General features: G+C 60.2%; 8 protein-coding genes across 8 annotated transcripts; 5 read left to right on the plus strand and 3 right to left on the minus strand.

The window, feature by feature from the left end:
* Nucleotides 1–706: 706 nt before the first annotated feature.
* VTJ83DRAFT_4210 (uncharacterized protein) lies at nucleotides 707–2,346 on the minus strand (the record flags this gene model as incomplete). Its single annotated transcript, XM_071010675.1, has 5 exons — nucleotides 707–1,545; nucleotides 1,606–1,784; nucleotides 1,849–1,891; nucleotides 1,966–2,154; nucleotides 2,223–2,346. The coding sequence occupies 5 exons, from the start codon at nucleotides 2,344–2,346 to the stop codon at nucleotides 707–709; spliced, it is 1,374 nt and encodes a 457-aa protein (XP_070865660.1).
* A 2,129-nt stretch (nucleotides 2,347–4,475) lies between these two features.
* Nucleotides 4,476–5,516, plus strand: VTJ83DRAFT_4211 (uncharacterized protein; the record flags this gene model as incomplete). The annotated part of the gene is made up of 1 exon (XM_071010676.1): nucleotides 4,476–5,516. One exon carries the CDS (start codon nucleotides 4,476–4,478, stop codon nucleotides 5,514–5,516), a length of 1,041 nt encoding a protein of 346 aa, XP_070865661.1.
* A 238-nt stretch (nucleotides 5,517–5,754) lies between these two features.
* On the plus strand, nucleotides 5,755–6,966 carry VTJ83DRAFT_4212 (uncharacterized protein; the record flags this gene model as incomplete). The annotated part of the gene is made up of 1 exon (XM_071010677.1): nucleotides 5,755–6,966. One exon carries the CDS (start codon nucleotides 5,755–5,757, stop codon nucleotides 6,964–6,966), a length of 1,212 nt encoding a protein of 403 aa, XP_070865662.1.
* A 123-nt stretch (nucleotides 6,967–7,089) lies between these two features.
* VTJ83DRAFT_4213 (uncharacterized protein) lies at nucleotides 7,090–8,730 on the minus strand (the record flags this gene model as incomplete). The annotated part of the gene is made up of 2 exons (XM_071010678.1): nucleotides 7,090–8,290; nucleotides 8,348–8,730. The coding sequence occupies 2 exons, from the start codon at nucleotides 8,728–8,730 to the stop codon at nucleotides 7,090–7,092; spliced, it is 1,584 nt and encodes a 527-aa protein (XP_070865663.1).
* A 339-nt stretch (nucleotides 8,731–9,069) lies between these two features.
* On the plus strand, nucleotides 9,070–11,433 carry VTJ83DRAFT_4214 (uncharacterized protein; the record flags this gene model as incomplete). The annotated part of the gene is made up of 2 exons (XM_071010679.1): nucleotides 9,070–11,052; nucleotides 11,116–11,433. 2 exons carry the CDS (start codon nucleotides 9,070–9,072, stop codon nucleotides 11,431–11,433), a joined length of 2,301 nt encoding a protein of 766 aa, XP_070865664.1.
* A 2,543-nt stretch (nucleotides 11,434–13,976) lies between these two features.
* VTJ83DRAFT_4215 (uncharacterized protein) lies at nucleotides 13,977–15,620 on the minus strand (the record flags this gene model as incomplete). Its single annotated transcript, XM_071010680.1, has 3 exons — nucleotides 13,977–15,067; nucleotides 15,127–15,492; nucleotides 15,551–15,620. 3 exons carry the CDS (start codon nucleotides 15,618–15,620, stop codon nucleotides 13,977–13,979), a joined length of 1,527 nt encoding a protein of 508 aa, XP_070865665.1.
* A 4,377-nt stretch (nucleotides 15,621–19,997) lies between these two features.
* VTJ83DRAFT_4216 (uncharacterized protein) lies at nucleotides 19,998–21,242 on the plus strand (the record flags this gene model as incomplete). The annotated part of the gene is made up of 2 exons (XM_071010681.1): nucleotides 19,998–20,370; nucleotides 20,431–21,242. The coding sequence occupies 2 exons, from the start codon at nucleotides 19,998–20,000 to the stop codon at nucleotides 21,240–21,242; spliced, it is 1,185 nt and encodes a 394-aa protein (XP_070865666.1).
* Nucleotides 21,243–24,842: 3,600 nt separating this feature from the next.
* Nucleotides 24,843–25,685, plus strand: VTJ83DRAFT_4217 (uncharacterized protein; the record flags this gene model as incomplete). Its single annotated transcript, XM_071010682.1, has 3 exons — nucleotides 24,843–25,147; nucleotides 25,268–25,532; nucleotides 25,626–25,685. 3 exons carry the CDS (start codon nucleotides 24,843–24,845, stop codon nucleotides 25,683–25,685), a joined length of 630 nt encoding a protein of 209 aa, XP_070865667.1.
* Between the last annotated feature and the right edge of the window lie 29 nt (nucleotides 25,686–25,714).

The raw sequence follows: 25,714 nt of genomic DNA on the forward strand, positions 1-25,714 counted from the left end.
CCCGTGAATCGTCACAGCGAGGAGAAGAGAAACGCCCACGTCTTGTGCTTCCTTCCCGCGGCGGACGGTCCGGGGGGGGGGGCATGAACGACTACTCTGTACTCTGTACGCCCCGCTACACGGCCGAGACTATTACCGGATATGGGAGGGGCTGCGAAACGGCTTGTGGTTCTGGGCGGTTGGTGGTCGCAGGAATGTATCAGGAAAGGTCGGAGAGCACTTGGGACGACGCCGGGGCGATTCTGGAATGTGTGGCTTTTTGAAACGGTGCAGGCTTCTAGAATGATGATTGGGCTTGGCAAAAGTACATAGTGCCGTGAGGTCTGGGCAATGGTTCAGCAAGTATTAATAGTTGGGTACGTTAATTAGACCCGGGAAATGGGGGGGTTCACGAGCAAAGGTGGGTTTCATCGGGAAGATCATCTGTTACCCCAGGTTGCCTATATGGTCTACACAGTAGAGAGGTCTACCATAGAGTTGCAGGAGTTTTGCTCATCGACCCAACCAAACAAGGAGAATTGCTCGCTCGACGGATGCCTTGCCTGGCCATGCACAAATGCTTCATTTTCGACGTGCAGAGCTCATTACCATAAGAAATAGTTATTGTGTAACAAGACAAAACAGAGCGAGGGTATCTTCCCAACCGACCGCATAACCGTGAACCTACCCCCCTGCCCAATCGTACACGCCCCAAACACCTCTCAGCTTACTGATACGGCCTGGGTTGGCTGAAACCCCTGGGCCTCCCCGGTCCCATCCCACCGGGGCCCATCCCGCCTGGGCTCATCCCACCGGGGCCCATACCGACGACGGTTGGACTCCCCTTCAGGATGGGATACTCGTCGCTCTTGCCATCGCTAATGTTGCCGCTGGCGACCCTCATGTCTCGCATATCCCTGAGCTTTATCGAGATGGGCATGCTCGGATGATGACCCTGGAACCCTCCCATTCCCATGCCGCCAGCCTCGAGATCGCGCACGGCCGACGTCTGGGTGATGGACGCGGACGCGCCGGTCGAGAACTCGCTGCGGAACTCCTGCTGCTTCCGCTTCTCGCGCCTCGCCGCGACCTTGTCGCGGATGAAGCGGGGCACGAGCGTGTTCCACGTGGTCTGGCGGAAGGCGCGGGTGGTGCCAAAGACGAGGAAGATGAAGAGGACGCCGGTCGGGGCGGGCGCGAAGAGGATAAAGTCGCCGCGGGCGCGCTCGACGCTGAGATCGGGCTCGGGGGGGACGTTGGCGGGGTTGTTGGTCGACGCCGCGCGGAGCTGGAAGTTGATGATGACGAGCTGGAAAATGCTCAGGCTGATGAAGGCGATGGTGAAGCGCAGCAAGAGCCACCGGTCGTAGATGCTGGGCTTGCGCACGCGAGGAGCCCGCCGCCGGCTGGTCCCGGAGGCGCTCTGGCTGCCGTAGGTGCCGCCGCTGGCAGAGGGCGTGGACTGGCCGTAGCGAACGTTCCACGTGGCGAGCGTGATGCGCGAGTGGACGTAGCGCACGAGGATGGCGAACAGGATCAAGGCGCCGCCGCCGAAGCAAAGGATCACTGGCGCGAGGTTAGCAGGGCGTTGCCATCATGTCGGGGAAACGGAAGCCGGGAACGCACTGATCAGGTCCGCCAACGCCATGAAGGCGAGCGTGCTCTTGTCAATGCCGCTGAAGCGGAGGAGAAGCATTTGCATGGCGGGGAACACCATGGCGCTCGCCTTGGCGAACATGCTCGCGTGGATGCGGTAGGTGCGGATGAAGTTGAACTGGAACACGCTGTTCAGGAGCTCAACGGCCCTAGAGGTTCCATGTCAGCGGCGCGACGCGGAGAAACCATCGAAAGCGTCCCGGCTCGGCGTACCAGAAGAGAACCAGCATCGACTCGACATTGTACGAGTAGTACTCTGATGGAGAGGTCAGCCATTGTCGAGAAGGCAAAAAAAAAGAGGGCAACACGGCTTCCTCGGGCGACGCTTACGGATGTAGAACAGAACGAGGTCGAGGCCCGTCGATGCGCCCGTGATGTTCAGCTCGGGGTTTCCGACGTTTTGAACCACGTTTTCCCACTGCTCAATCTTGATCTCTCTCCAGCGAGCAATGGTGTGGATTTGCTGAATCACGGAGGCCAGCGTGTGCAACGTGACAAAGGTGCCCAGCATGGCAACGTCTGCGTCGTCCATGGTCAGCGGGAAGCCGCGGCGGCGGCGGGGGGGCGGGCGAGGGTGGCGGACGTACAGCTCTTTCGCTCGTCATGGACCCAGACGAGCCACAAGAGGAAGAAGCCGCACGACAGACAGATGAGGCTGTAGGCGAGCACGGGGCCGGCGACGCTCGCCACCTCTGGCGGTAACGCGGCCATGGCGGCGGAGTGGTGGTGAGCGGTTCGACGGAGAGGTGACGCGGACGTGACCGTCGAGGAGGAGGGGGAGGGGAGCGGTGCATGGAAGGAGCATGAAGAAGGTCCATGGCGTTGGGTTCGGCAAAGACGGGGTCGATGGGGACGGGGACCGACGCAGCACGTGGCAACCAGGACAGGCGGGCCCGAAACATGGAGGGCTGGGCGACGACAAGACGACAGTGCCGCGCCCGAGCGCTCGACGGCTTGACCCTGACGGTCTGGAGGCGAGCTACTAGTCGCTGGGCGGTGGAGCCAGGTGCCTCGGGAACGCATAGCTCCCGGACGCGGCCGCGGTCGGCAACTTTACCGAACAGCGCCGCCAGCTCCCACCTTTTGCCGGCTGCGGGGGAGCACCGTTGCGTCGACCTACCGTCTCCAGTTAGCCCGGCCGCATGCGAGATGCGACATGCGTGCAATATGCGCAGTCCCCAGGCTCGCTTGGCCTCCGCTTGAGCGGTCGCCGGAGCGCTACCACGCTCGGGAGGGCTTGACGAAGAAGGACCTCATCGGCCATCAAGCAGCAAGCAGAGCGAGACTGCAGTGCCGTGAAACGCCAGAGGCCCGGACCCTGGGCGCGCCCGGGATTGGCCTGATCGTTCGCGTTGGGCATGCCACCAACCAGTTGCATGGCCGTCACCTGGCATACTCCATACTGCGTACAGCCTGGTGCGCACCGGACGATCCACCAACCTAAAATGGATAACCACGTTGCTCTCAGGCGCTAAATAAAGTTAGAGACCATGCCCGTCCAAGGACGCTGGCGACCGTTGCTCCGTCAGCGTTCTCCTGGTTTGGCTTGAGATGCCATCGCCGCCGTGGGGGGGACCTGGCCTGATCTCGCGGAGCCCACGTGGCGCATCTCCGAATCAGAGGCAAGGAGTGGCCGGTGCCCGCGACGGGGAGAGATAAGAAAGTGTTTCGCGCCGAAAAAACGTCTGAGCGCAGGCTGCACGTGCATGGGACCTGCACGGAGTTGCATGGATCGGGAATGGTGAAAATCCGAGACGCGAAGCGAAGCTCCTCAGGCGGAGAAGCTGAGGTCATCGTTCGGAGCCGTTATTGACTGGGTTGGGAAACGCTATCGCTGATGATCACGGATGGAGCTAAACGGGAACCGATACAGAACTACTATAACTAGTTACTGCGTACGCCGCACACATGGCAGGGACTGTGCATCTGTACATACTGCGTATGTACAAGCACGCAGTAACTACTGTGATACCTACTGCGCTATCCAGTCCCCCCGGCCCCCCCTGAACATTCGACTATTTCGACCAGGGCCCCGGTCGAATTTTCAACAGCCACCTCACAGCAACAATCCTTGGGACCGAACAAAATAGTTAGGCGAAACATGGGAGTCCTGTCGCGTTCGAGAAGGTGGTCAAGTGGTTTGCATTTCAAGAGGTGTTGTGACGGTGGAAACAGAGCCTCGGGAATCAGGATGAGTGTGACTCTTGGCGTGCCAAGACATGTAAAATTTTCAAGGGGTACACGAAGTATGTACGTATTGTACAGTACATACCGAAGAAACCTAACCAACCTGGAAATACCTGCCTCTGGGACCTGGGCTGCCCTAGGCACCTCAGGGGTGGTGGAGGTGTTAGTTCAGGTACCACTGTAGGGACCCTACGCTAGGCGCGTCTTCAGTGGAGCCTTCGCTCCAGCGTCCAAGTGGGCAGGTTCCTGTGCGTCTCACAGTATTACTACTACCTACGTACACAGGAGGTACGCCAGGGAGCCTGGAAGCTCTCTGCGGTCCTTGCGGTGTACTGCGTATACACAGGACTGTGTATAGTACTGTGTAACTAGTATCTAGGTACCACGCTACATACTGTGTAGGGACACAGCGCCCCCACTGTTTCTTTGGGGTCGCGTTGCACCCAAAGCAGGGCGCTGCGTGACCGGCCCTCCCCAGAGTTTGGTCGGAGTGGGGATTCTGGCTCAATGGTGTTGTGCGACCTGCGCACGCCAAAAGTCACAATCGTCGCCGTCGTTGCATCGGCCCGGCGTCTCGGCGTCCCCAACCACACCTAGCACATAGCACATGTCAGCCGCTTGCGTCGAGCACGCACAACACCTTCGCTTTCGCCATGGCTGATGACTGGGAACCTCCCCTGCCCCCGGGCTACAATGACGCTCACCGTGCATTCCTCCAGGCCTTCATGGCCCGGGGCACCCTGACGTTCCGCGAGGGTCGGAAGCTGCTGGCGGCCATTGCGTCAGCCAGCAATGCCGGCCGCGATGGCGATAGCGATGGCGAGGGCGAGGGCGAGGGCCATGGCCATGGCCATGGCCCTGTCAACCCGGACTCCATCACCATGGCCGACTTTGAAAGCTGGGTGCGAACCGTCCGCGAGGCCGTCGAGCCGTTGGACTTTGACGTGCGCAACACGCGCGACCAGGTCCGCGGCGAGCGCGTCTGGGCCTTTGTCAACGCCCACAGCGACCCCGTCACCCAGCTCGGAACGGCGCGAACCCCCGACGAGGTCGCCTACGTCAAGCGGCTCCTCGATGCCATGTTCGACCAGCACAACACGCCGCGCATGGAGGTCATGGCCGTCGACGAGGGCCAGGCGCTGCGGGCGTCGAGGCCGCGCGGCCGCGAGAGCCAGGCCGGCGGGGACGCCGACGCCGGCGAGGAGGGAACCCAGGCTCCGGCCGCCGCCCGCCCGCTGAAGCACTCCGAGGTGCTCGCGCTGCTGGCAAGCCTGGTGGCGGAGGGCTGGCTGCGCAAGTCCCAGGACGGCTTCTACGACCTGACGCCGCGCGCCCTGATGGAGCTGTGGCCGTGGCTGGTGGAAACGTACAACGACCCGGAGCCGGCCGACGGCGATTGGCAGCGCATCAAGTTTTGCGAGGCCTGCAAGGAAATTGTCACGCATGGCCAGCGATGCGACAACCTAGACTGCACCGTGCGATTGCATGACATTTGCGACGAGGCCTTTTGGCGCACGCGGAGCGCCCGCACGTGTCCCAAGTGCGGCACGCCGTGGGAGGGAAACCATTTTGTCGGTGAGCGGGCCGTCACCACGCGCGCCGGGTTTCAGCGGGGCCGGGGCGCGCGGAGGCGGACAGAGGCCGCCCAAAACGACGAGGAGCCGGTGGACGAGGAAGAGGAGGAGGGAGCCTGATGATTGAGTGGCTGGTGGCGCGCCACAGCGCATGGATGACATCACGGTTGGGCTGCGTACTATACTGTGTAGGCGGGCAATGGTGACGTGGCGGTGCGGCTTGGCAGCGCCAGCCAACGCCGGGCGCGTCGGAGGCCACCCACCACCCCATTCGTCGGGGTCGGAAGATCAAGGGCGGATGGCAAGCGATGGAAAAGCCACGAGGGAACAAGAGACAAAGGCATGACCGCGAGATAAAATGCCGTCGCTATTCAGAAAACACAAGGCACCCAAAGGCTCAGGCAAGGAGCCAGCGGTCGCTGCACCTACTGTGAAAGACGCCGTCGTGACGCCCGAGGCCGGCCCATCGAACCCCCTCCCGTCGGCGCCTTTGCTCAACAACGACAACGAACAGTTCGTCATGCGCCTCCTCTCCGACGACGACGACTACGGGCCGCCGCCCCCGCTGCCGCCGCGGCCTCGCACCCCCGAGCTCTTCTGGGACACCGACAGCGACTCGGCGCAGCTGCCCCGGGCGGTCACCGCCACCCAACACCACAACAAGCCCGGCCGCATCGCCCGCCTGCTCCGAAGAAAGACGGCCGCCGCGACGCCTCGCGACGCCGCCCAAGACGAGGCCGACCGCGAATGGGCCGACCTCCACCGCGCGCTGGCCCGCCTGGGCATCGCGCCGGCCGTTCCCGCCGACGCCCTCGACCCCACGTCCGACAAGCCCAAGCCCGCCGGCCGCGCCAAGGCGGTCGCCTTGACAGCCTCCACCGAGCTGCAGTCCCTGCTGAACCAGTTCGTCGTGGTGCTCCGCGACATCATGCGGGGCGCCCCCACCGCCGCCAACGACCTTGTCGCGCTGCTCGACGGCCGCAACGACGTGCTGAAGCGCGGCTTCGACAAGCTGCCCAAGCCCCTCCAAAAGATGGTCACGCAGCTGCCCGACAAGCTCACGTCCACCCTCGGCCCCGAGATCCTGGCGGCGGCCGCCGGCGCCGCCGAAGCCCAGGGCCTCCAGCGGGGCGCGGACAAGAAGGCCGGCGTCAAGGACGCCAAGGGGCTCGCAAAGTTCCTGGCGCCGCGCGGCCTCGGCGACCTCATGCTCACGCCCGCCATCGTCAAGAGCATGCTCAAGGCCATCGTCAATGCGCTCAAGCTCCGCTGGCCGGCCTTTGTAGGCACGAGCCTGCTGTGGAGCTTGGCCATCGTGCTGCTGTTGTTTGTCCTGTGGTACTGCCGCAAGCGGGGCAAGGAGGAACGGGAAAGGGAGGAGGCGGCCGAGAGAGCGGGGCAGTCGGCGTCGAGAAGGCACAGCGGCTCCAGCTCGAGGAGGAGTAGCGGCTCCACCTCGTCGAGGAAGAGTCGCTCTGGGAGGGACAGCAGGGATGATGCCGGTCGGGCCACGCGTGCCGAGGTGGTGCAGCCTTCCGAGAGCCGGCGACGACGCTCTCGGGCCTCATGATTTGATGTTCCCTAGCGGTTCTAGCGATTCTGTTGGTAATAAACGTTGACTAGCTCCTTGTCACAGCGCTGGCCCGCGGGTTTCGCCGATTCCGTAGAGCGTTCGATGCCTTCGACAACTGACTCAGTCGTCCTGGACTAGCTCTTTGATCTCGTCCCGACCGGGGATGGCGGTTTCTGCTTTCCCGTCCGTGCCTGGCCGGCCGACCGCCGGCTGGCCGTCTTCCATCCAGAAGCCCACCTCGTCCACAATGTCGTAGACGATATCCTCGACGATTTGCTCGTCGTAGCGCTCGCTCACGGGGCGCAGCCGGCCGGGCCCCGCGCTCCCTGGGACGCCGCTCATCTCGACGTCTTCGGGCGGCGGGAACCAAAAGTCTGGCCCAAAGTTGACCTCGACAGCGCCCCCGCGGAACACGCTCACGGCCGGGTAGTACCCCAGCGTGCCGTCGTCGAGGGCGTCGCGGCCGCCGCTCGGCTGGGCCTGCCGCGACGCCGGCGGGAGGAACGACAGCAGGTCCGTCCACGGGGTGCCCACGAGCATGCCGTTCTTGTACACGCGGATGTAGGAGCCCGGGAGCGTTCGCAGGGCCGGAGAGCGGTGGTTCGGGTTCGGCGGCTCGGCGCTGGGGTGGCTGGAGGAAGGGGACGGGTTCATCAGGTCCTCGAGCTCCTTGGTCGTGTGGTAATCAATCTTTTCAAAGTAGATGTGCGCCTTGAAGCGGATGGGGATGCGGTCGCGGATGACGTCGGCGACCTCGGGGGGTTGGCTCTCCTCGGGCTCGTCGGATGCGTCGATGGCCGGGTTGTATTCGCCGCGGGCGATCTTGCGCTGGAGACGCTCCGACGGCAAGCGGATTTCCAGCCCGATCACGTCGCCCTCGCGGATGGCCTCTCCTGGAGGGAAGAAATCCTTGGGCCGCGACATGTGCACCTTTTGCCCGCCCACGTCGCGGAGGCCGTAGCTGTAGGCATCGAAGCCCACGGGAGCGTCCAACGACGCCTCGCGCCGAGCCCAGCCCACCCGCACATGCCCGTGCGACTCCGGGTCGCCCTCTTTCCGGTCCTTCAGGATGCCGCGAGTAACGCGGCACTCCCAATACCAGCGACCCTCGCGTACCGCAACGTTGGCGCGCGCCATGCGAAAGCCCTTATCCGACGTGACGTGCATGCCCGAGCGGTCAAAGAACATGTGCGACGCGGCATCCTCGAAGGACAGGTGTGGCCCGTACGGTGGCGGCTCCGTGTTGCGGTAGTAGAAAATGCTTGGGAAGGTTGGGTCGGCGATGCAGTGCGTGTAGTGGAAGCTCTTCTTGTTGTAAACGCTTACGACGACGGGGTCAGCATCAGGTTGGATCCGGCGGCCGGCGGAGGCGGCTTACTGCTCAGAAGTCTCGTAGAACTCGACGGCGCGGCCGTCGGGGCCCTGCACCTCGTGATGCGGCGTGAACACGGGGCCCCGAGGAAAATCGAAGTCGGTCGGCCGCGGGTGGGCGAGCTTGTACCGGACAGGAGCCAGCTCGGCAGGCGGCCCAGGCTTGGGATCGGGCGTGGCTCTGGCGCTATCAGGCAGACCCTTTGACTCGCGCTTCTTCAACGAATCCTTCTTGGTGCGCTTCTCCCGGGTAACGGTAGCTTCGTCGACGTGGACTTTCTTGGGTTCGGGGTTGAGCGGCGATGGCACAGCGGGGGCATGGTCGTCGTCGATGGCGCGTTTTTGCGGGACCGTAGAGGGCGTGCCCTCTCTGGGTGCGTCGGAAGCCATTGTGAGAAGCTCGTGGGGGGAGAAGAGGTCGGATCGCAGAGGCAATGGCTGGGAGTTGTTGGGGGAGGGGGAGGGGGGGGTTGACGTTGGGAAGACGGAAGCTCTTGGAGCTGTCGCCTGGAAAGTGGTGGTAACAATTTACGGCAACGCGCCTGTAATACATGCTGCGTACGGGCGATGCTCCCCCGTCGCGTAACAGCTTTCCCCTGGTCGGTGGGTCGGACCCACTTTGTGCCGGCCGCTGGCTTCGACCTTTTTGGCTGTCGCGAAACCTGCGGCTCCAACCTCGATCCGTCATCCCAAACAACTTCATCACCGACCTCGGGAAAATCCATCATCATGCCCGTCGTCAAGGGAGGCGTGTGGACCAACATCGAGGATGAAATCCTCAAGGCGTCCGTCAGCAAGTACGGGCTCAACCAGTGGGCGCGCGTGTCGTCGCTCCTGGCCCGCAAAACCCCGAAGCAGTGCAAAGCGCGATGGAACGAGTGGCTCGACCCCAGCATCAAGAAGATCGAATGGAGCAAGGAGGAGGACGAGAAGCTGCTGCACCTGGCCAAGCTGATGCCCACGCAATGGCGGACCATCGCCCCGATCGTCGGCCGCACCGCGAACCAGTGTCTCGAGCGCTATCAACGACTTCTCGATGAGGCAGAGCAACGTGAAGCCTCCGCCCTCGGCCTCACCGGCCCCGACGGCGGCGAGACGCGAGCCCCGACCGCCGACGACGTGCGCCGCTTGCGACCCGGCGAGCTCGATCCCGACCCCGAGACCAAGCCCGCCCGCCCCGATACCATCGACCTCGACGAGGACGAGAAGGAAATGCTCAGCGAGGCCCGCGCCCGTCTCGCCAACACGCAGGGCAAGAAGGCCAAGCGGAAGGCCCGCGAGCGCCAGCAGGAGGAGTCGCGTCGTCTCGCTGCTCTGCAAAAACGCCGCGAGCTCAAGACGGCCGGCATCAACATCAAGATCACCACCCGCAAGAAGGGCCAGATGGACTACAACGCCGACATCCCCTTCGAGAAGAAACCCGTGCCCGGATTCTACGACACGACCGACGAAATCCGCCGCAACGAGTACCAGCGCGAGCACTTCGATCCGAAGAAGCAGCAGGTCGGGAACAAGCGCAAGGGCGACGAGGACGACGAGGCCGATCGCAAGCGCCGCAAGAACGACAAGGATGGCGCGTCGGCCTCGCTGAAGGCCGCCCTCAAGGCGGGCCAGATGCAGAAGCTGCGCGAGGCCGAGCAGAGCCAGAAGCGCAAGCCCCTGGTGCTGCCCGCCCCCCAGGTCAGCGAGGGCGAGCTCGAGGAGATCGTCAAGATGGGCGAGATTGCCAACCGCGTCAGCAAGGAAGCCCGCGAGGCCGACAACGACGCTACCCGAGGCCTCGTTGGCAACTACTCGGCTCTCACAACAGGAGGCCCGATCCGCACCCCACGCGCTCCCCCGCAAGAGGACCGCATCGCCAACGAGATCCGCAACATCCGCGCCCTCACCGAGACGCAGTCATCGCTGCTGGGCGGCGAGAACACGCCGCTTCACCAAGGTCCAGGGTCCACCGGGTTTGAGTCGGCAGCTCCGAGGAAAGAGGTCATTGCGACACCCAACCCGCTTGCCACGCCGCTCCGGGCAGCCAACGGACCGGCCGCGACGCCCCTCCGCGTCGGCCAGACCCCGTTGCGCACCCCTCGTGACACCTTTTCTCTCAACGACCCCGACGCCGACTTCGACATGGTCGGCGGAACCCCGGCCGATGCGCGCATGCGTGAAATGTCGCTCCGCCACCAGCTCAAGCAGCGCCTCGCCGCCCTGCCCAAGCCCAAGGAGACGGAATGGGAGCTTGAGCTGCCCGAGGAGAAGGCGGAGCCTGCGGCCGCCGAGCAGCTCGAGGAAGACGCTGCCGAGCGTGACCGTCGCGAGCGGGAAATCCGCGAGGCCCGGGAGGCCCTCGAGCGTAGTCGTCGCACTCAGGTCATGCAGCGGGATCTCCCGCGGGCCGCGAGCGTCGATTATACGGCATTGCTGAAGCAAGCTGCCGACGTCGCCGATCCGGCCCGGGCTCTCATTGCTCGCGAAGCCGCCCTGCTGATCGCCCACGACGCTGCCCAGTACCCGCTGCCGGGGGCGCCGCCCGCCAAGCCCGTGCCACTGCCGCGGATTGACGACAACGCCCTGGCCGAGGCCCGTCTACAGGTGCTGATGGAGATGGAAAAGCCATCGGCAGAGGACGTTCATGCTGCCTGGGACAAGGAGGATCCGGTTCTGCTCGGGCTGGGCCGTCCAGACGACCCAGTTCCGGCCATGCACGCAGCTCTTGAGGTGCGTTTCTTGTTTGCCCGTCTCTCTCTCTGCCTTTTCTACGCACGCTAACCGCCACCCCAGTCTACGCTCGAGTCCCTCCTCGCCTCGGCCGAAAAAGGCAACAAGCTCGAAAAGAAGCTCGCGCTGCACCTCGGCGGGTACAAGAACCGCGCCGAGACGCTGCGCACCAAGATTGCCGACGCGCACGTCGCTCTCGAGAAGGCTCGCAACGCGCTGGCCGGATTCCGTGTCCTTCAGCGGAGCGAAGAACAGGCCATCCAGCGCCGGCTGGCCGCGCTCCGCGCCGAGGTCGCGTTCGTAAGCACGCGTGAGCGCGAGGCGCAGGAGATGTATCGGAGGGTGAAGGACGAGCTGGAGGAGTTGAGGATTGCTGGGTGATTTGGCAGTATTTGTGTTGTTAATTCAGGTACTTTTTGAAAACGGGCGGACATGGCAGCATGCTGGGTTGGGGGGTGCAAATGAAAACAAACGGCTTTTTCATTCCACATATCCACTCGTCTCCCTTCCAAGCAAGCCCCTTTCTTACCACTGGACCCCATCTTTGTTTGGCCTCTCCTTCCGAGGGACGTGGTCCTCGCTCAGGATTCCCCTGTGCTCTCCTGCATCTTTGCCTGATGGCTTCCCTTCTATTGCCCACCAAGCGTCTCCGGGTGCGGCGGCAGCTCGGTTCTAACATGGCCCCTCCCCGGCTCTTGATTTCTCCAAGGTCTTCCTTTTCCCCGGTTCGCTTTTTCTCAACCTGCTGAAGCTTGATTCTCGTCTTTCTTGACCTGCTTCAGCCGCTCCTCCAGACATGCGGCGTTTGCACGGGCACCCATCTCGTTCGCAGCCGCTTCATCCACGAGGCTCCCAAGCTGCCCCGCCTTGCCGTACAGATTCTTGATTTCTTTTACCAGCTGCCGAATCTCGTCGCGAACTCTCTCAAGATGTCGTTGGTGAACCATTTCGAGCATTTTGGTGTCCGTGACCTTGACCTTGGCCTTTTGGATGGCTTGTTTCAGCCGAACATGATTCTCCCTCCTGGCTTGCTTTTCACGCCTGGCCAGAAGTGCGGCCGTTTCTTTGGTCAACAGCTCGATGGACCTGCCCAACAGCCTGGGGATTCGCAAATACATCTACGCAACACGAGTGTCTAAAAATGGCGGGACGTTGAACGAAGGAATATGGATACAAAGAAAGGATGGAGAGCTCCTAGAAAGGATAGGAATTGCCATTTCGAGACAAGGTTGTAGAAGATGGACATAACTAAGTGGTCCTCTCCAGGCTCAAGACCCCCCCCCCCCCCCCCCCCTCAGTGAAGCATGTACAATGGCGTGTAAGGGCTGTGGTAATACAGGTAGTTAGCCTGAAAAGTAAGGTTTGCTTCGTAATTGCGGTTCAGTTGAACCGCTTCCTCAAAACACTACTCACAACATTTAGTATAATTCTATCATCTCTTACTGGATCTAGCTTGTATTCCAGAGAATCTACATCCTTTCCGATGGGGTTTCACCATCTTCAGAGCCTCTTAGCTCACCCCTCTCTCTACTCAACCTTAGCCGACGCTCACTCGAGAAAGCACTCGTCCTGTACCTGCTTTCGCTACTGTTAGTTTTACCCCTGTTTTGAGAGCATGTGCTGACGCTTAACCAGTCCACGGTCCGCTCAGATTGGCGCCATTTGCCATGGAGCATGGCGTACATGCTCTTCCGGTCGGGAGCTACGTACTTTCCCACCCTACAGACACAACGCTGACATCGGTCTGGGTAAGCCACGCACACGCCAGGTTTGGCGGTGGAAGCCCCGGCGTAATCAGCAGTACCTATCCATCGTAAAATTACCTATTGATAGTACTGAGGTAACCAAAACAAGAAACCAACCAAAGTCCTTGTGACAGACCAAAAGAACACCCAAACAAAAGCCGTTCAAGCCCATGGTTTGAAAACCTGGCAACCCTGGCCCGAACATGTAGGCATCCCCTATACAACGACACAGACCGCGTCGCCGTCGTTTCATCGCTTCCCAGGGTTTGAGCTTGCGGGGTTCCGCGTGCCCTGGGGGAGGCGAAACAACCTTCTGGACCAATGAGCGTGTCGACGTGGTCCGGAACAGGCATGTGGGTCTGCGAGCCAGACCTTGACCCAACAATGTCGTCAATCTCTCGGAACGTTGTCTCACTCGACGATGGATGGTTGGCAAACCGGCATAATAATAGAGGATGGACACCTGGGTTTTCCCAAGCCATCGCCAGAGGCGAGTTACGCATTGAGGGCTTCCACCGGGAGACATTCGAAGACTCGGGCGATCCCATCCGTGACACCGAGCGTCTACACAAGACCCTTTTGCTCGGCGCGCGTTCGTTATCCACGATGATTGGGACATTCAGCAGCCATTGATGCTGTCTTGATGCGATGGAGCAGCAGAGACAAAGCCTGCAAGGACTGTCAAGTTGCTCAAACTTTTGACATTACCTGCTTTGTGCACAAGGGGGTGCAACCCAGGGAAAGCCTGAGCGTTTTGGTAGGCGCTACCTATTGCTGTTGGCGTGACGCTGCTGAACGGAGGCTGACCCGTTTACCTCGTCGAGAAGCCGTTTTCTGCGCTCCGCGCAAATCCTGTCGAGGACTACTCTAGTACACGAATGAAGAGACCGGCTGGGATATGAGAAGAAGAACCCAACGACTGCTGAATGCCACGATCTCATCTGTTACCTGACCAAAGACTCCGCTTGCTTGTACAATTGATGCTCATGTTCTGATACGTTCTATCATAATGTCTATTTTGTCCTCACCTGGTTCTCATCCAATGCTACCAGCCTTTCCAATCTGTCCCATGATTGTTCAAACACAACGCCGTGCGCCCGAATCCGTCCAAGGTATTCCAAGTGTGTTGTTTGCGATGTCATGTCTCGTAAGCCACCAAGAGGATATGTTTCCAACGCATTACTCCTCCTCCCGTTGAATGTTCGTGTCCCTCGGCCGCTTGACCGAAAAGCATTGCACCGTCCCAACCACCGCCACCAGGGCGCTGCTATACCAAGCCAGAGCCGTGCAGTCGTACTTCTTGCCAACCGCATATAGGTACCCCGCCACCGGGGGCGCAACCATGCGGCAGGCGGCACCCGCGCTCGCCGCCAAACCGTTGACCTTACCCAGGACCGTCGGGGACGGCGTGGCGTCCTTGATGAGGATCAGCAGCAGCGGGTAGAGCAAGATGCAGTAGAAGTTGCGCACGGCCAGGCAGGCGTAGATGGCCGGGTACAGCAGCGACTCGGACACGTGAGGAAGCGCCGGCATGAGGAGGTAAACGATGGGGTGGGTGGCCGCAACGCCCAGGAACAGGCGGTAAACGCCGACGCGCTCGGCCAGCAGCGGGAACGCGACGGCCTGCATGAAGAGCGCGATGGCGCCCTGCACGGCCATGATCACGCCAACGGCCTGCAGGGAGAGGCCGAGGCCGCCGGGCGAGTAGAAGATGCTGTGCGCAGACGAGGCCATGATCGGTGCCACGGATCCGGGGATGCGCTCGTCCTCGAAATAGATGGGCAGCAGGTGGTCAAACGTCATGGAGTGGTACGTGTAGATGCAGAGGGAGATGATGATGGCCATGATGCGCTCGCAGAAGATGCTGGCGGGGGGCTGCTTTTCGGTGCGGGCCCGGGACGGCGAGCCGGCGCCGTGTGGGCGCACAGAACCGTAGTTGTCGTCGCGCATGTCGACGGCGGGACGCTTGATGGCGTCGGAAGTCTCGAGCAGCGGCGTGTTCTCTGAGACGAAGGTGTCGTCGGGGAGCAGCACGCGCGGCTGCCTATCTGGGTGGGTCTCTTCCAGGAGGAAGTATCCGAGGACGATGCTGAAGAAGAGCAGAGCGGCGCAGAGCAGGTTCGGCAGCAGGTACGGGAAACGAGCGAAGAGAGAGCCCTGGGGGAAAAGGTCGGGGTAGTTTTCGTGGGGATCGGCAAACAAGCCGCCGATCATGGGACCGAGAATGGTTCCTATGCTCCATACGAACGGCATGATGGAGAAGGCTCGGGCTTGTGACGGTCAGCACGCAAAACATTGCAAGGCAAGGGAACCCAGAGGGAAGGCATACGTTCGTGCTCGGGGCTGGTGACCAGCTCGCCCACCATTGTCTGAATGACGCCGATGTTGCCGTTCAGCAGGCCGCCTAGGGCACGGCCGACCAGGGCCACCCAGATGTTGCCGGCAACGCCAACCATGATCATGCTGAACATGGTGCCGACGCAGCCAAGCAGCAACACGGGCTTGCGGCCCACCCGATCGGACACGGAGCCCCAGTACATGCCCATCAGGGCCTCGGCGAGAGAGAAGGCCGAGATGAGAAGGCCGGCGTAGAATGACGCATCATCTTGGTTGCCGATATTGAAGTGCTTGATCAGGGCCCAGGCGTAGGGGAAGATGGAGGTGAGAGCGATGGGCTCGGCGAGGCGGACGACGGCTGCAAGAGTCAGCCATGCCGAAGCAGAGAGGAAGAAACCAGCAACCTCGGAACCTACCTAGGACGAAGAGCTGGAGCGTGGGGAACGCATCCGGGTCGCGAGGACGCGAGCGGCTGGTGAGAGGCATTGCTTCGCAGCGTCTATGCTATGTTTGGAATCGAGCTCCCGCGGCCCCTCAAGTTGCAGATGTGGCGAGAAAAGTCCGCGGCCATGGCCGAGGGAGGCGAGTAGAAAGATATCAGACATTGAATAGGTAGGAGGGGGACGCCTGCACAAAATCTGGCGCTGGGGCCGGAGATCGCTTGATGCGACCCGAGCTGCGTTATGCTTCTGGAATCCGGACCGGACGGCGTCATGACCAAGACTTGTCGATTTTCGACAGGGTTCTGTAAGACAATCCCAGCACCGTGTGTGGTCCGAGGTGCGAAACACCCCTCCGCGCTGCAGCCCTGCTCCGGCGTCGACTCTGTCCCGTCTTGGCCGTCGAGCTGATGTCGGATGGGCCTGCGAGTTTGCCATCTGCCCGTGATGGGATGGCCGGACGCGGTGCCAACGGAGCCCTTTGCCCTACATACACAGTAGCTCACCAACCCCCCGGTTCGCCCGAAGGAGCGCATGTTGAGTTGCGTCGCAGCTGCATCCGGCACCCGGACCGGCTGCCCCGCCACTGTACGGACACTGGGTGGAGCGCAATGATCAACCCGGTCATCCTTGACTGGTGGTTCGACGAGCATCACGTGAAGAAGTTCGTCGTTCGTTGCTGGTCCAGGATCCCCCGTGTGTCGCTGCGAGGGTGGCTTCGAAGGCTTCACTTGTTCCACCTGAGTTCCGTACGAAAAAACACAAGACCCCCAAAGACATCTAGTAGTTTGGTAATGTGGATCTTGCGTCGACGAACGAAACCACCCACTCGAATCGCAGAGCTTTGAACAGGGATTTCCGGTTGCAGCCGGCGCTAGCGTGCCAAGCTGTGGGGACTTTGTTTACGCAGTACTACAGTAGTAGTACGTTCAAGACTTTCTTGGGCGTCCGATCTGCTCCCTCCACTTGCAATTTTTTTTTTTTCCTGTCTGGTCATGGAAATCCCTGGATTGGCCACCGTCAAGATATCACCATCTCCCGTCTCCCCGACTCACCGACGGTCTGGTGCCAGAACCCTTGCCTACCCTAGCTGGGTTACATGCAAAAATTAGAAAAAAAAAAAAAAAATCATGTCGCCCAACCGCACATCATCTCCCTTGGAGCATCACGGGCGGCAGCATTAGCGGCTCGTCCGGTCGCTTGCCGATGTCGCTCGGAGCGGTGAGAGAATGTTATCTCGACTGCTGGCTGCGTTTTTCTTTGGTTGGCCTTTGAAATGGATAGACGTGCCATTGCCCACCGGCACACCCATCTCGGCATTTGGACCACGATGGTGCTATCCCTGTGCAAGCGCAAGCACCACACGGCTGCCGACGTCCATGTCCAATGCCGATGTCCATGCGAGGGTGCCACGGCTGCAACAAGGAGATAGATAACGCGCTGCTGATCGGGTTGACAGAAGCACATCAACCACCTGCGGTGGGTTCGACGATGCCTAACTCACAAGATCTTATCGTTGAGCACCGAGATAAGATGCCGGGCTCTTGGTTTGTGGCTTGTGGTTCGCATACCGCCTGCAGGCTGCATGCATGTTCTTGACCACTGGGCCACTCAGGGCTTATATATGCCGAACGTGCTAGTCTCTGCTGAATCCCTACCGTGTTGCAAGTCAGGGTACGAGAATGCTCGGGATTCCTCTTTTGCCATGGTCTCATCAACCCACCAAGAGGACGCCAGAGCGTTGCTACTCGACGCTCCGGATCGACCCCAGCGCTTCCAAATCCCTTTTGCCATGTCTAGCAACCGAAGAAGGCAATGCTTATCCTTGAATCTAGACGCGACTCTTAGAGCAGGGCATTTGATGGGGACAGAATGCCGGCGCCCTTTGCATCGACGCCATGCATAACAAAATGCGATAGGGAGCCATCGCCCTATCACGAAATCGTCCGTCATTCTTGCCATCTAGGGTGTAACCTCCCTACTTGACAGCATCATCACCACCATCGATATTCATCGACATCAGTCTGGTGGCTTTTACTGTCCGCGTTGTCACTCGGGTTGTCATCTATAGCAAGGAAGCTGCAACACTTATAGGGTTCGAGGTGATATAATAATCTGTAATGGGCCACTTTGCAACCATAACGACGGAGTCACCTCCTAGTGCCAGTAACTCGATGCCAAACTCATACGCACTAAGAAAATGAAAATAAAGTTTCGAGTTGCCGATTTGTCACACCTAACAGCACAGCTGATAATGGTATAGTAATAACATCTCCGGATTTTATCTAATATGACATGTTGTTGCTCCATTCAAATGAGCGACTTGGTTGTGCAAGTCCAAGTATGCCAGATCGAGACTTTTTCTGGCGTCATCAGAGTGCTTGTTGCGTTGGATAGCTTCCCGAGCCGCCCAAGTCAGACATGGTAATTGCTGCCTTTGACCGGTAGATGTTAATAACGTCGATGCTATGGTCGGAGGAAGTGAGAGATGGGAAACCTGAACCAGTATAAGATGAAAGACATCAACAAAGACAACGTGGATAATGCGCGATGAGACAGATATCTCCGAGAATGGACATAGTAGGATTGTTGGGCGGAGCTATGAAAGCGATGTGACCTCTGATACTGATACTAATGCTGGCAATGGCATATGCCCAGACACGTTTCGTCTGTGGAGGGACCAGCACCGGCATCTCCACGGCTTCGCGGGTCCGTGGCGGAGCCGATCAGCACCAATGACGGTGCTGAGAGTCCCCCCAATCCGGCATGTGGATCTCCCGGCTTCGGCGGTCTCCTCCGGCAACTCTGCCGGTTTGTGATACTTTTGCTCTGCATGCCCGGCCAAGGCAGGGCTTGGCGTCTCAGCGCGGGGCTTCTCAGCGTAGAACCAGAAATGTCCAGCTCATAAGATGTGCACCGGATGGGAGGAACGATAGTCCCTCGGCTACTCCCAGCAACCTCAAACCACCGTCTGTCACCGATGTTCCCGAGGAAAAGAACGGTGAGAGCTTCTCTGAATTCCCCCGAGGCGGTCTCACCGCTGAGCAATTGTGAAGAAGGCATAGAGAAGTACGAAGGGGCTAAAACCTGAGCCTTCAACACGCGAACGTTCTCCGGCCTTGAAGCATGACGACATCCACGGACAACTTCTTGCAAACAAACATCCACGCGCCGCTTCATGGAGGAGTAGAAACACAATATTACCGCGCTCGCTTCGGTCAGGGTTGATGAATGTCTGCTTGTGTAGACATCAGCTATGTTCTTCGAGTCCACATGCTAAAGAACAGCCAAACAACAGCCCGCTAGGAAAACGGGGTTGAGTCTGCTGAAAGACATCTTCACGTGGGGTTGAATTTACTATAGAAGAGGCTTGCGACGAGTTCCCTACTTGTAGAATGAATGCTGGAGCATGGCTGAATCGGGTAGGTCGTTTCATGCAACCCCGGCCCTCGCTTGCTATCACCAACACCACCTTCCCGTAGAAGGTCGCTTTTTCCTCATCAGTTCGGCGACATAGCTCGCAAGCCTGTAGCCCTTTGGGAGAAATGGTGGTATAGAAGATAGAAGATGCAGCCATGACGAACAATGGTAGCAGTTTGTCGTAGCAGGCAGGGCATGACGCAGCGACGCAGCGACGCAGCAGCTCGACCTAACTTCCCAGCCAGGCAATATGGATTTCGCGGCCGCTCTCGACCTGAGCATTGACGAGATAGACACCCAGGCATGGTGAACGATCGGCTCAAAGGCAAAATGTAGCAGCTCCCGGGTTCCATTTTTCCTATCCTCTTGCTTTGAAAAACCGCTTGAGATATTTGCCTTGGTGCGCGGTAAAAGTCAACAACGTGGGCCGTGCTTTGTCGTTTTTCCGCCATTCATGGCGTCGCGGCAACTATACCCGGAGCCTCCGCCCACGTCGGCGGATCTCGCATCGGATCTTGTATCGCAGCAACACCGGGGAGGGAGATGGGCTGGGCCAAGTCGCGTCGCAGAACGGCAGAGAGCGTGCGTAATCCCGCCCCACCCGACGTCCCTTTATCGTGGCGTTTCCCCCGCAGCCGTTGCGCGGTTAACATCTCCCCTTAATCAATTTGCGCCAAGCTAAGCTGTCTACCGTCGCGTCATCGACCAGCGGGCCAATCGCATCATCTGTGATGCTCATGAGCCGGACGGCCAACTACCGAACATGCTGCCCGAGGGAAGCAGCGTGTTTGCCGGCGCAGGAGAGGGGACGCGATGGCAGGTTTGTTGTACTGCTCTGTGGTGGAACGGGGAAGGAGGTTACGGGCGATGGTAGGAACATGATGATGCAGGGCGGAGAAGGGACGTGTACATAAACAGGGGCGACAACCGGTTGGAAGCGTCAGCTAGGCCCCTCTGAGACCCCAAGCATCACCACGGCGAAGCCTGTGTCGTCACCGCAGCCATGCTCTTCAAGAACACCCTCGCCAGCTTCGCCCTCCTCGCCGGCTTCGCCGCCGCCCACCCGGGCCACGACGTGGCTCAGGAGGCGGCCGAACGCCGCGCGTACCTGCAGTCGGTCAAGCGCACGTCGCTCTCGCACTGCACCGATAAGCTCCGCGCTCGCGGCATCGAGGCCCGCAACATCGCTCGTCGCAATGCCGTCATTGAGAAGGCCCGCCAGAAGCGCGGGCTCACCAAGCGCAACTTCGACAAGGTCATCAATACGAACCACAACAAGACCGAGCTCGGCTACACCCGCGACACCGACCCGGTCACTCTGTTTGCGGGATACAACTCGTGCTTGCTGACCCCGGAGACGACCGAGGGCCCGTACTGTAAGCGTTCTTGATCCGCTCTCCTTGGCTGGCGTGATGAAGAAGGCTGAACCCGTCTAGACGTTGCCGGCGAGTTTGTGCGTGAGAACATTGTCGAGGACCAGGCCGGCGTTCCGCTCCTCCTCGACTACCAGGTGGTTGACGTGAACACCTGCGAGCCAATCCCCGACGTCTACGTCGAGATCTGGCACTGCAACGCCACCGGCGTGTACGGCGGCGTGGTCGCCCCGGGCAACGGCAACTCGAACGATCGGTCCAACCTGGACGCGACCTGGCTGCGCGGCATCCTGCCCACCAACGAGGACGGCGTCGCCCAGTTCGAGTCCATCTTTCCGGGCCACTACACCGGCCGCACCGCTCACATCCACATCGCCGTCCACACCAACGCCACGCTGCTTCCCAACAACACCCTCGGCCACGAGACCTATGCCAGCCACGTCGGCCAGGCGTTCTTCGACCAGGCCTTGATCGACGAGGTTGAGAAGCTGGATCCGTACACCGACAACCGCCAGCCCCTGACCACCAACGTCCAGGACTGGATCATGCGCCAGGCAGCCGGCCCCGACGGCGTCGATCCGGTCATGGAGTACACCCTGCTCGGCGACACGCTCGAGGACGGTCTGTTCGCCTGGCTCGCTTTCGGCGTTGACTCGAAGAACGTGCGCAAGGTCCAGCCTGCCGTGCTGCTCGGCCCCGACGGCGGCGTTCCCAACGGCAATGCCGGCGGCCCTCCGGGTGGTTTCCCCGGTGGCCCTGGCGGTCCCTTCCCCACCGGCTTTCCCCCGGGCTTCCCGACCAACTTCCCCGGCTTCCCCGGCTTCCCCGGCCAGCCCACGCCTACGAGCACCCCGGCTGCGACCGAGACGGATTGAACGAAGCATCATTAGGGAACGATGAGACCAGGTCAACGGGACCGTGTTGGGGAGCGTCTACCCGTGACTCGGAGGTTGTAAGGATTCTACAAGAATCAAATGGGTCATGAATCATACGTGAAGGGGTTTTTCAGATTGGTGTCTATGTGAACTATGAGATCGTCATGATGAAAGCTCGCTCAAGTCTCGTCTCACGAAGTTGAAATGCCGCCTAGCCTAGACGCTAATACTATGATTATGGCACATGATTTGCTTCGATCTGATTCAAGACAACCACGCTGTCATTACTGATCAACAAGAACACAAGAAAGAAGAATGCTAATAAAAAAGACTTGCAGACCATCTCATTTTCGAAGCCTAAAGCGAACAAGGTGAAAACGCCAGAAGTATCATGATTCTCCTTGCAACGTAGACGCGCTATTTCTTTCAAAGCATGCGCATGTGAAGGAATTGGCGGTAGAAAGTGTATTAGTCATGAATAATCAGGGCAGTCCCCGCTACACCCCTCAACACACAACAAGTAGTATATCATTATCCATTATCATTGAAAGCAACAAACGGGTGCTGAACAAACATGGGAACTCGCGCGCTCGATGGACACAGAAATATGGAAAACTCTGCCGAATAGATGGCCACACATGGTCCCTGAAGGTGGGCACAGAGCAGAGCATCAGAAACATCGGGGCCTTTCAAGACTAGGAAGTCTCACGTGCCTCGCTGGCGCTGTGCTTGGGCTGTGCCTCCTGCAGGTCAAAGACATCGGTGTAACATGGTGCCATGCGAGGCTGCGCGCCTCCCTTTGGTAGCTGCGGACTGGCAGCATGAATCACAATCAGAAACTCGGACCTATGCGACCTCGCCTCGAGAGGCCAGCTGCCATGCGCCAATCCGACCGTGTGCCACGACCCAACGGGGGGGGGGGGGGGGCATCGTCGGGCGGGAGTGGCCGGGCCGTTGCACCGTAGATGCACCGCCGATCGTTGTGCGTCCGTCGGGCTTGGAGAAATGCAAAGCGGTCCTCGCTCCCTCGCTCGCTCGCGGCACATCCCGTCAACGCGAGCGTGCTCTTTCCGCTGCTTTCACGCCCTGTAGGGCTCTCCAGCAGCCGTCTCACCCGCAGGCCCGCACTCATCATCCTAGCGCCCCCGTATTTGTGACGCCGACAGTTTGAGATGTTTGTGAAGACGTGGTGCCTGAGCACGGCGATCTATGACTTGTAGTTCCTCCCACCATCATTGGCTCGTATAGTGCTTGGAAGTTCGATCGAGTGATCCATATTCCATCAGCCATCTTCCGGATACCGCCGGATTTGATCCCGAAGTCTACTCGCAGCGGCGGTCCGAGGGGTGTCTAGAGCCGGCCGTACCCGCCACGTTACCATGCCAGCTGAGGTTCAACTCGGGCAAATACCACCGCGATCGCATCAAGCGAGCGTGATGATACAGCATAGGAGGTTTTTTTCGTTCTGGCCTAGTTCATCATTGCCTTTCTCGTTGAATATTTCTGCCCTGATAGGACCGAGAGCCACTCTCCGAGGTCACGCGGCGGTTCCTTGTGTTCGCATCTAGGATTGCTAGGAACAGGCTGCGTTGACCCCGCCTAGTGAGCGTTGAATTTTGCTGCTCCCGCGGACGAGATGCCGGGGAGCAAACGAGCTCCTGAGGATGACGTGCTCTGTGCCAAACGCTCCATCCTGTCTTTTCTCTAATGACTCGGCGATGGGCCAATGGATCCAACCCGCCTCAGCTTGAGGCTCCAGGACGAGGTTGCTTCCACAGAACCTCCGAGGATACTTTGGGTTCACGATCGCTCCACTTTGCACGATACTGAGCTCTACTATGCGTTGCGCCAAGCAAGACCTTGCTCGGGCGCATCTCCGTGGCATGACCATACCCTTCTCCCGGCAGACCATGCTGATCCCAAGAATATCCCCCCCCCCCCCCCCCCCAAGGAACTTTCCTCCTCGCATCGGCGCAAGTGCGCATGCGTGCGCACTTTCGCAAGTGAGCCGTTAGCACGCGTCTTTCCCTTGGCTCGATTCTCTGGGCGTTGTTGACCTAGCTGGATGGTCATGAACAAACTAGGTAGGTTTTGCCACGGGGAGCTGAAAAAGAACGGACGAAAGTCTCTGCAAGACCTCGAAGTCACAGCGCCGCTACTTGCTCGCTGCTCGATGCTCCGTGGAATGCGGCGATGGGAAATCCAGAGACGTACTCTCTCGACATGGTATACCAGCCCAAGGTGGTCAGCCAAATAGCCGGAGTTTTGTTGCCAATTTGTGGTGGCGATGCCTCGGGCGAATACTTTGGAGGGAGGGCGGCTGGTATTGTCAAGGGCTGGTTTTCTTCCGCCCTATTGTTCCGATGTGTTGGCAACGAATAGTTCGTCACTTGAGAGGGGGAGAGAGGGGGGGGGGGGGGGGGGGGATTTGCAGGGAATCGTCGTCAGGGTACGGGTGGGACCTTTTGTTGCTTCTGGTTCGCCGTCGTTGATTGCTTTTACTCCCGTTGTAACCGGCGACGGCAAATAAGGAGCCGAGAGTTCGACTCGGGACCCGAGTTGAATCGCCCCTGGAGTCTGGTATCCTTGGACTAATTCGTGAATCTTCATTCTACCGCTGTTTTTTTTTCATAGGGTAACTGAAGGCTCTTTCTCTCCACCGGGTCCTTTCTCACTCAACTATGTAGCAAGGGGACGGGTGGTTGTTGCAATCCGCAAACAAAGCTGCTGTTAAGTTTAGAAACCTGGCCCGAGGGATGATGCACAGCGACGCTGATTTTAGAAACCATATACAAGACTCCATTTGGAGCCGCGAGGAGCCTCCAGTCGACTTAATTGCAGAGCATATTAAAATGCGATCCTGCCAGCCCCGGCGGGTGGGCACTGCGGCTGTTGTGCGGTCCTCAACGCTCAACGCTGCCTTTATCCAGTCACGGAAACGGATCCCGCACTTAATTACCTATGCAGTCAGACCAACGTATCCTGCGACACGAGCCACTGGAGAAGGTGGAGACCCAACGGCCGCGTATTCTGCACGCAGCTCGACGGCCGGCAAGGTCCTCGGAGGACCCCGAGGCGTGCCCTGCCCCGGACGACGGCGAGCATGGTCGGGGCCTGGATGGCAACGGTTCGATATTGAAGCCAGGACGTCTCTTCCGCACGTTCCACGACTCTTCTCTTGCATGCGGGCGAGATACCACAGCCCAGGTACGGCCGCTCGGGGAGGATAAAAATAGTGCGCAAAGATATTGGCTTTCACATCGAAACTCGCTCACAGGGTCCTGGCCGGCCGGTGTTTCCATCCCGCGCTGCCAAACTCAGCAGGCTGGCATCGCCGCATTGGGATAATGTCGCGGGCGCGGAGGTTGCCACGGCGGGGAGGGAAGGCCCTCGAGCTCGGAACATGGGCGGTGGTGAGGAAGCCCTCCGAGATGCCCGTCATCGTCTATAAAACCGGCCTCCCTCCCCAGGCCAGGACGACTTGCTTCTCATCACCAGCATCGCCAGCATCGCCAGCATCGCCAGCATCTTCCGCTCTCATCTGCGCCTTCTGACCATCTTCATCCCTTCAAAACCCCTCTCTCTCCATCATCCTTCACAATGAAGCTCCTCTCGGCTCTCTCCCTCGTCCCCCTCGTTGCTGCGGCGCCCGCCGCCGAGGTCAGCCCGCGCGGTCTCGAGGTGCCCAACTCGGTGGTGCCGTCTTCGGTGCGCGTGCGCGGCATCTCCCTGCTCGGCTCGGGCTGCCCGGCCGGCTCCGCCGACGTCCAGATCGACGCCACCAAGACCCTCATCGAGGTCACCTTCTCCGAGTACATCGTCGAGACGGGCCCGGGCACCCGGGCCGCCGACTGGCGCAAGAACTGCAAGCTCACCCTCAACCTCGAGTTCGATGAGGGCTTCCAGTACGTTTCATGCTTCCCCTCCCTCCGGGGACCCGCGACCCGCGACCCGCGACGGAGGGCGTACCGTCCGAGCTTGGTCCTTGGTCCTAGGAGGGCATGCTAACCCCGCCGCCCCTTCAGGTTCGCCACCCTGGCCACCGACATGAGCGGCTTCGCTCAGATCCCCACCGGCTCCCGCGGCATCTGCACCAACACCTTCGACTTCACGGGCGCCACCGGCTCGTCGCAGTACGCCCTGGCCCTGCCCGGCCCCCGCGAGGGCCCCTTCACCCTGCACGCCGACCCGGATGTCGTCTCGTGGTCGCCCTGCGGCGGCACCACCGCCATCATGAACATGAACACCCAGTGCAACATCTCCCCGACCCAGAACCCCGCCCTCATCGCCGTAGGTTTCCCTTCCCCCTCCCCTCCCCCTCCCCCTCTTTGGTCCCCTGGCGGGCAGATGGCTGAGTTCATTTTTTTTTTCTTTTCACCACAGGTCGATCGCATCAGCGGCAAGGTCACGGTCAACATCTCGGTCCAGTGGCAGAAGTGCTAAAGGGCGCGCGCCATGGTGCAGCGCTCGGG

This window comes from Remersonia thermophila, chromosome 4 (genome assembly GCF_042764415.1).
Source record: "Remersonia thermophila strain ATCC 22073 chromosome 4, whole genome shotgun sequence".
Classification (NCBI taxonomy): Eukaryota; Fungi; Ascomycota; class Sordariomycetes; order Sordariales; family Chaetomiaceae; genus Remersonia; species Remersonia thermophila.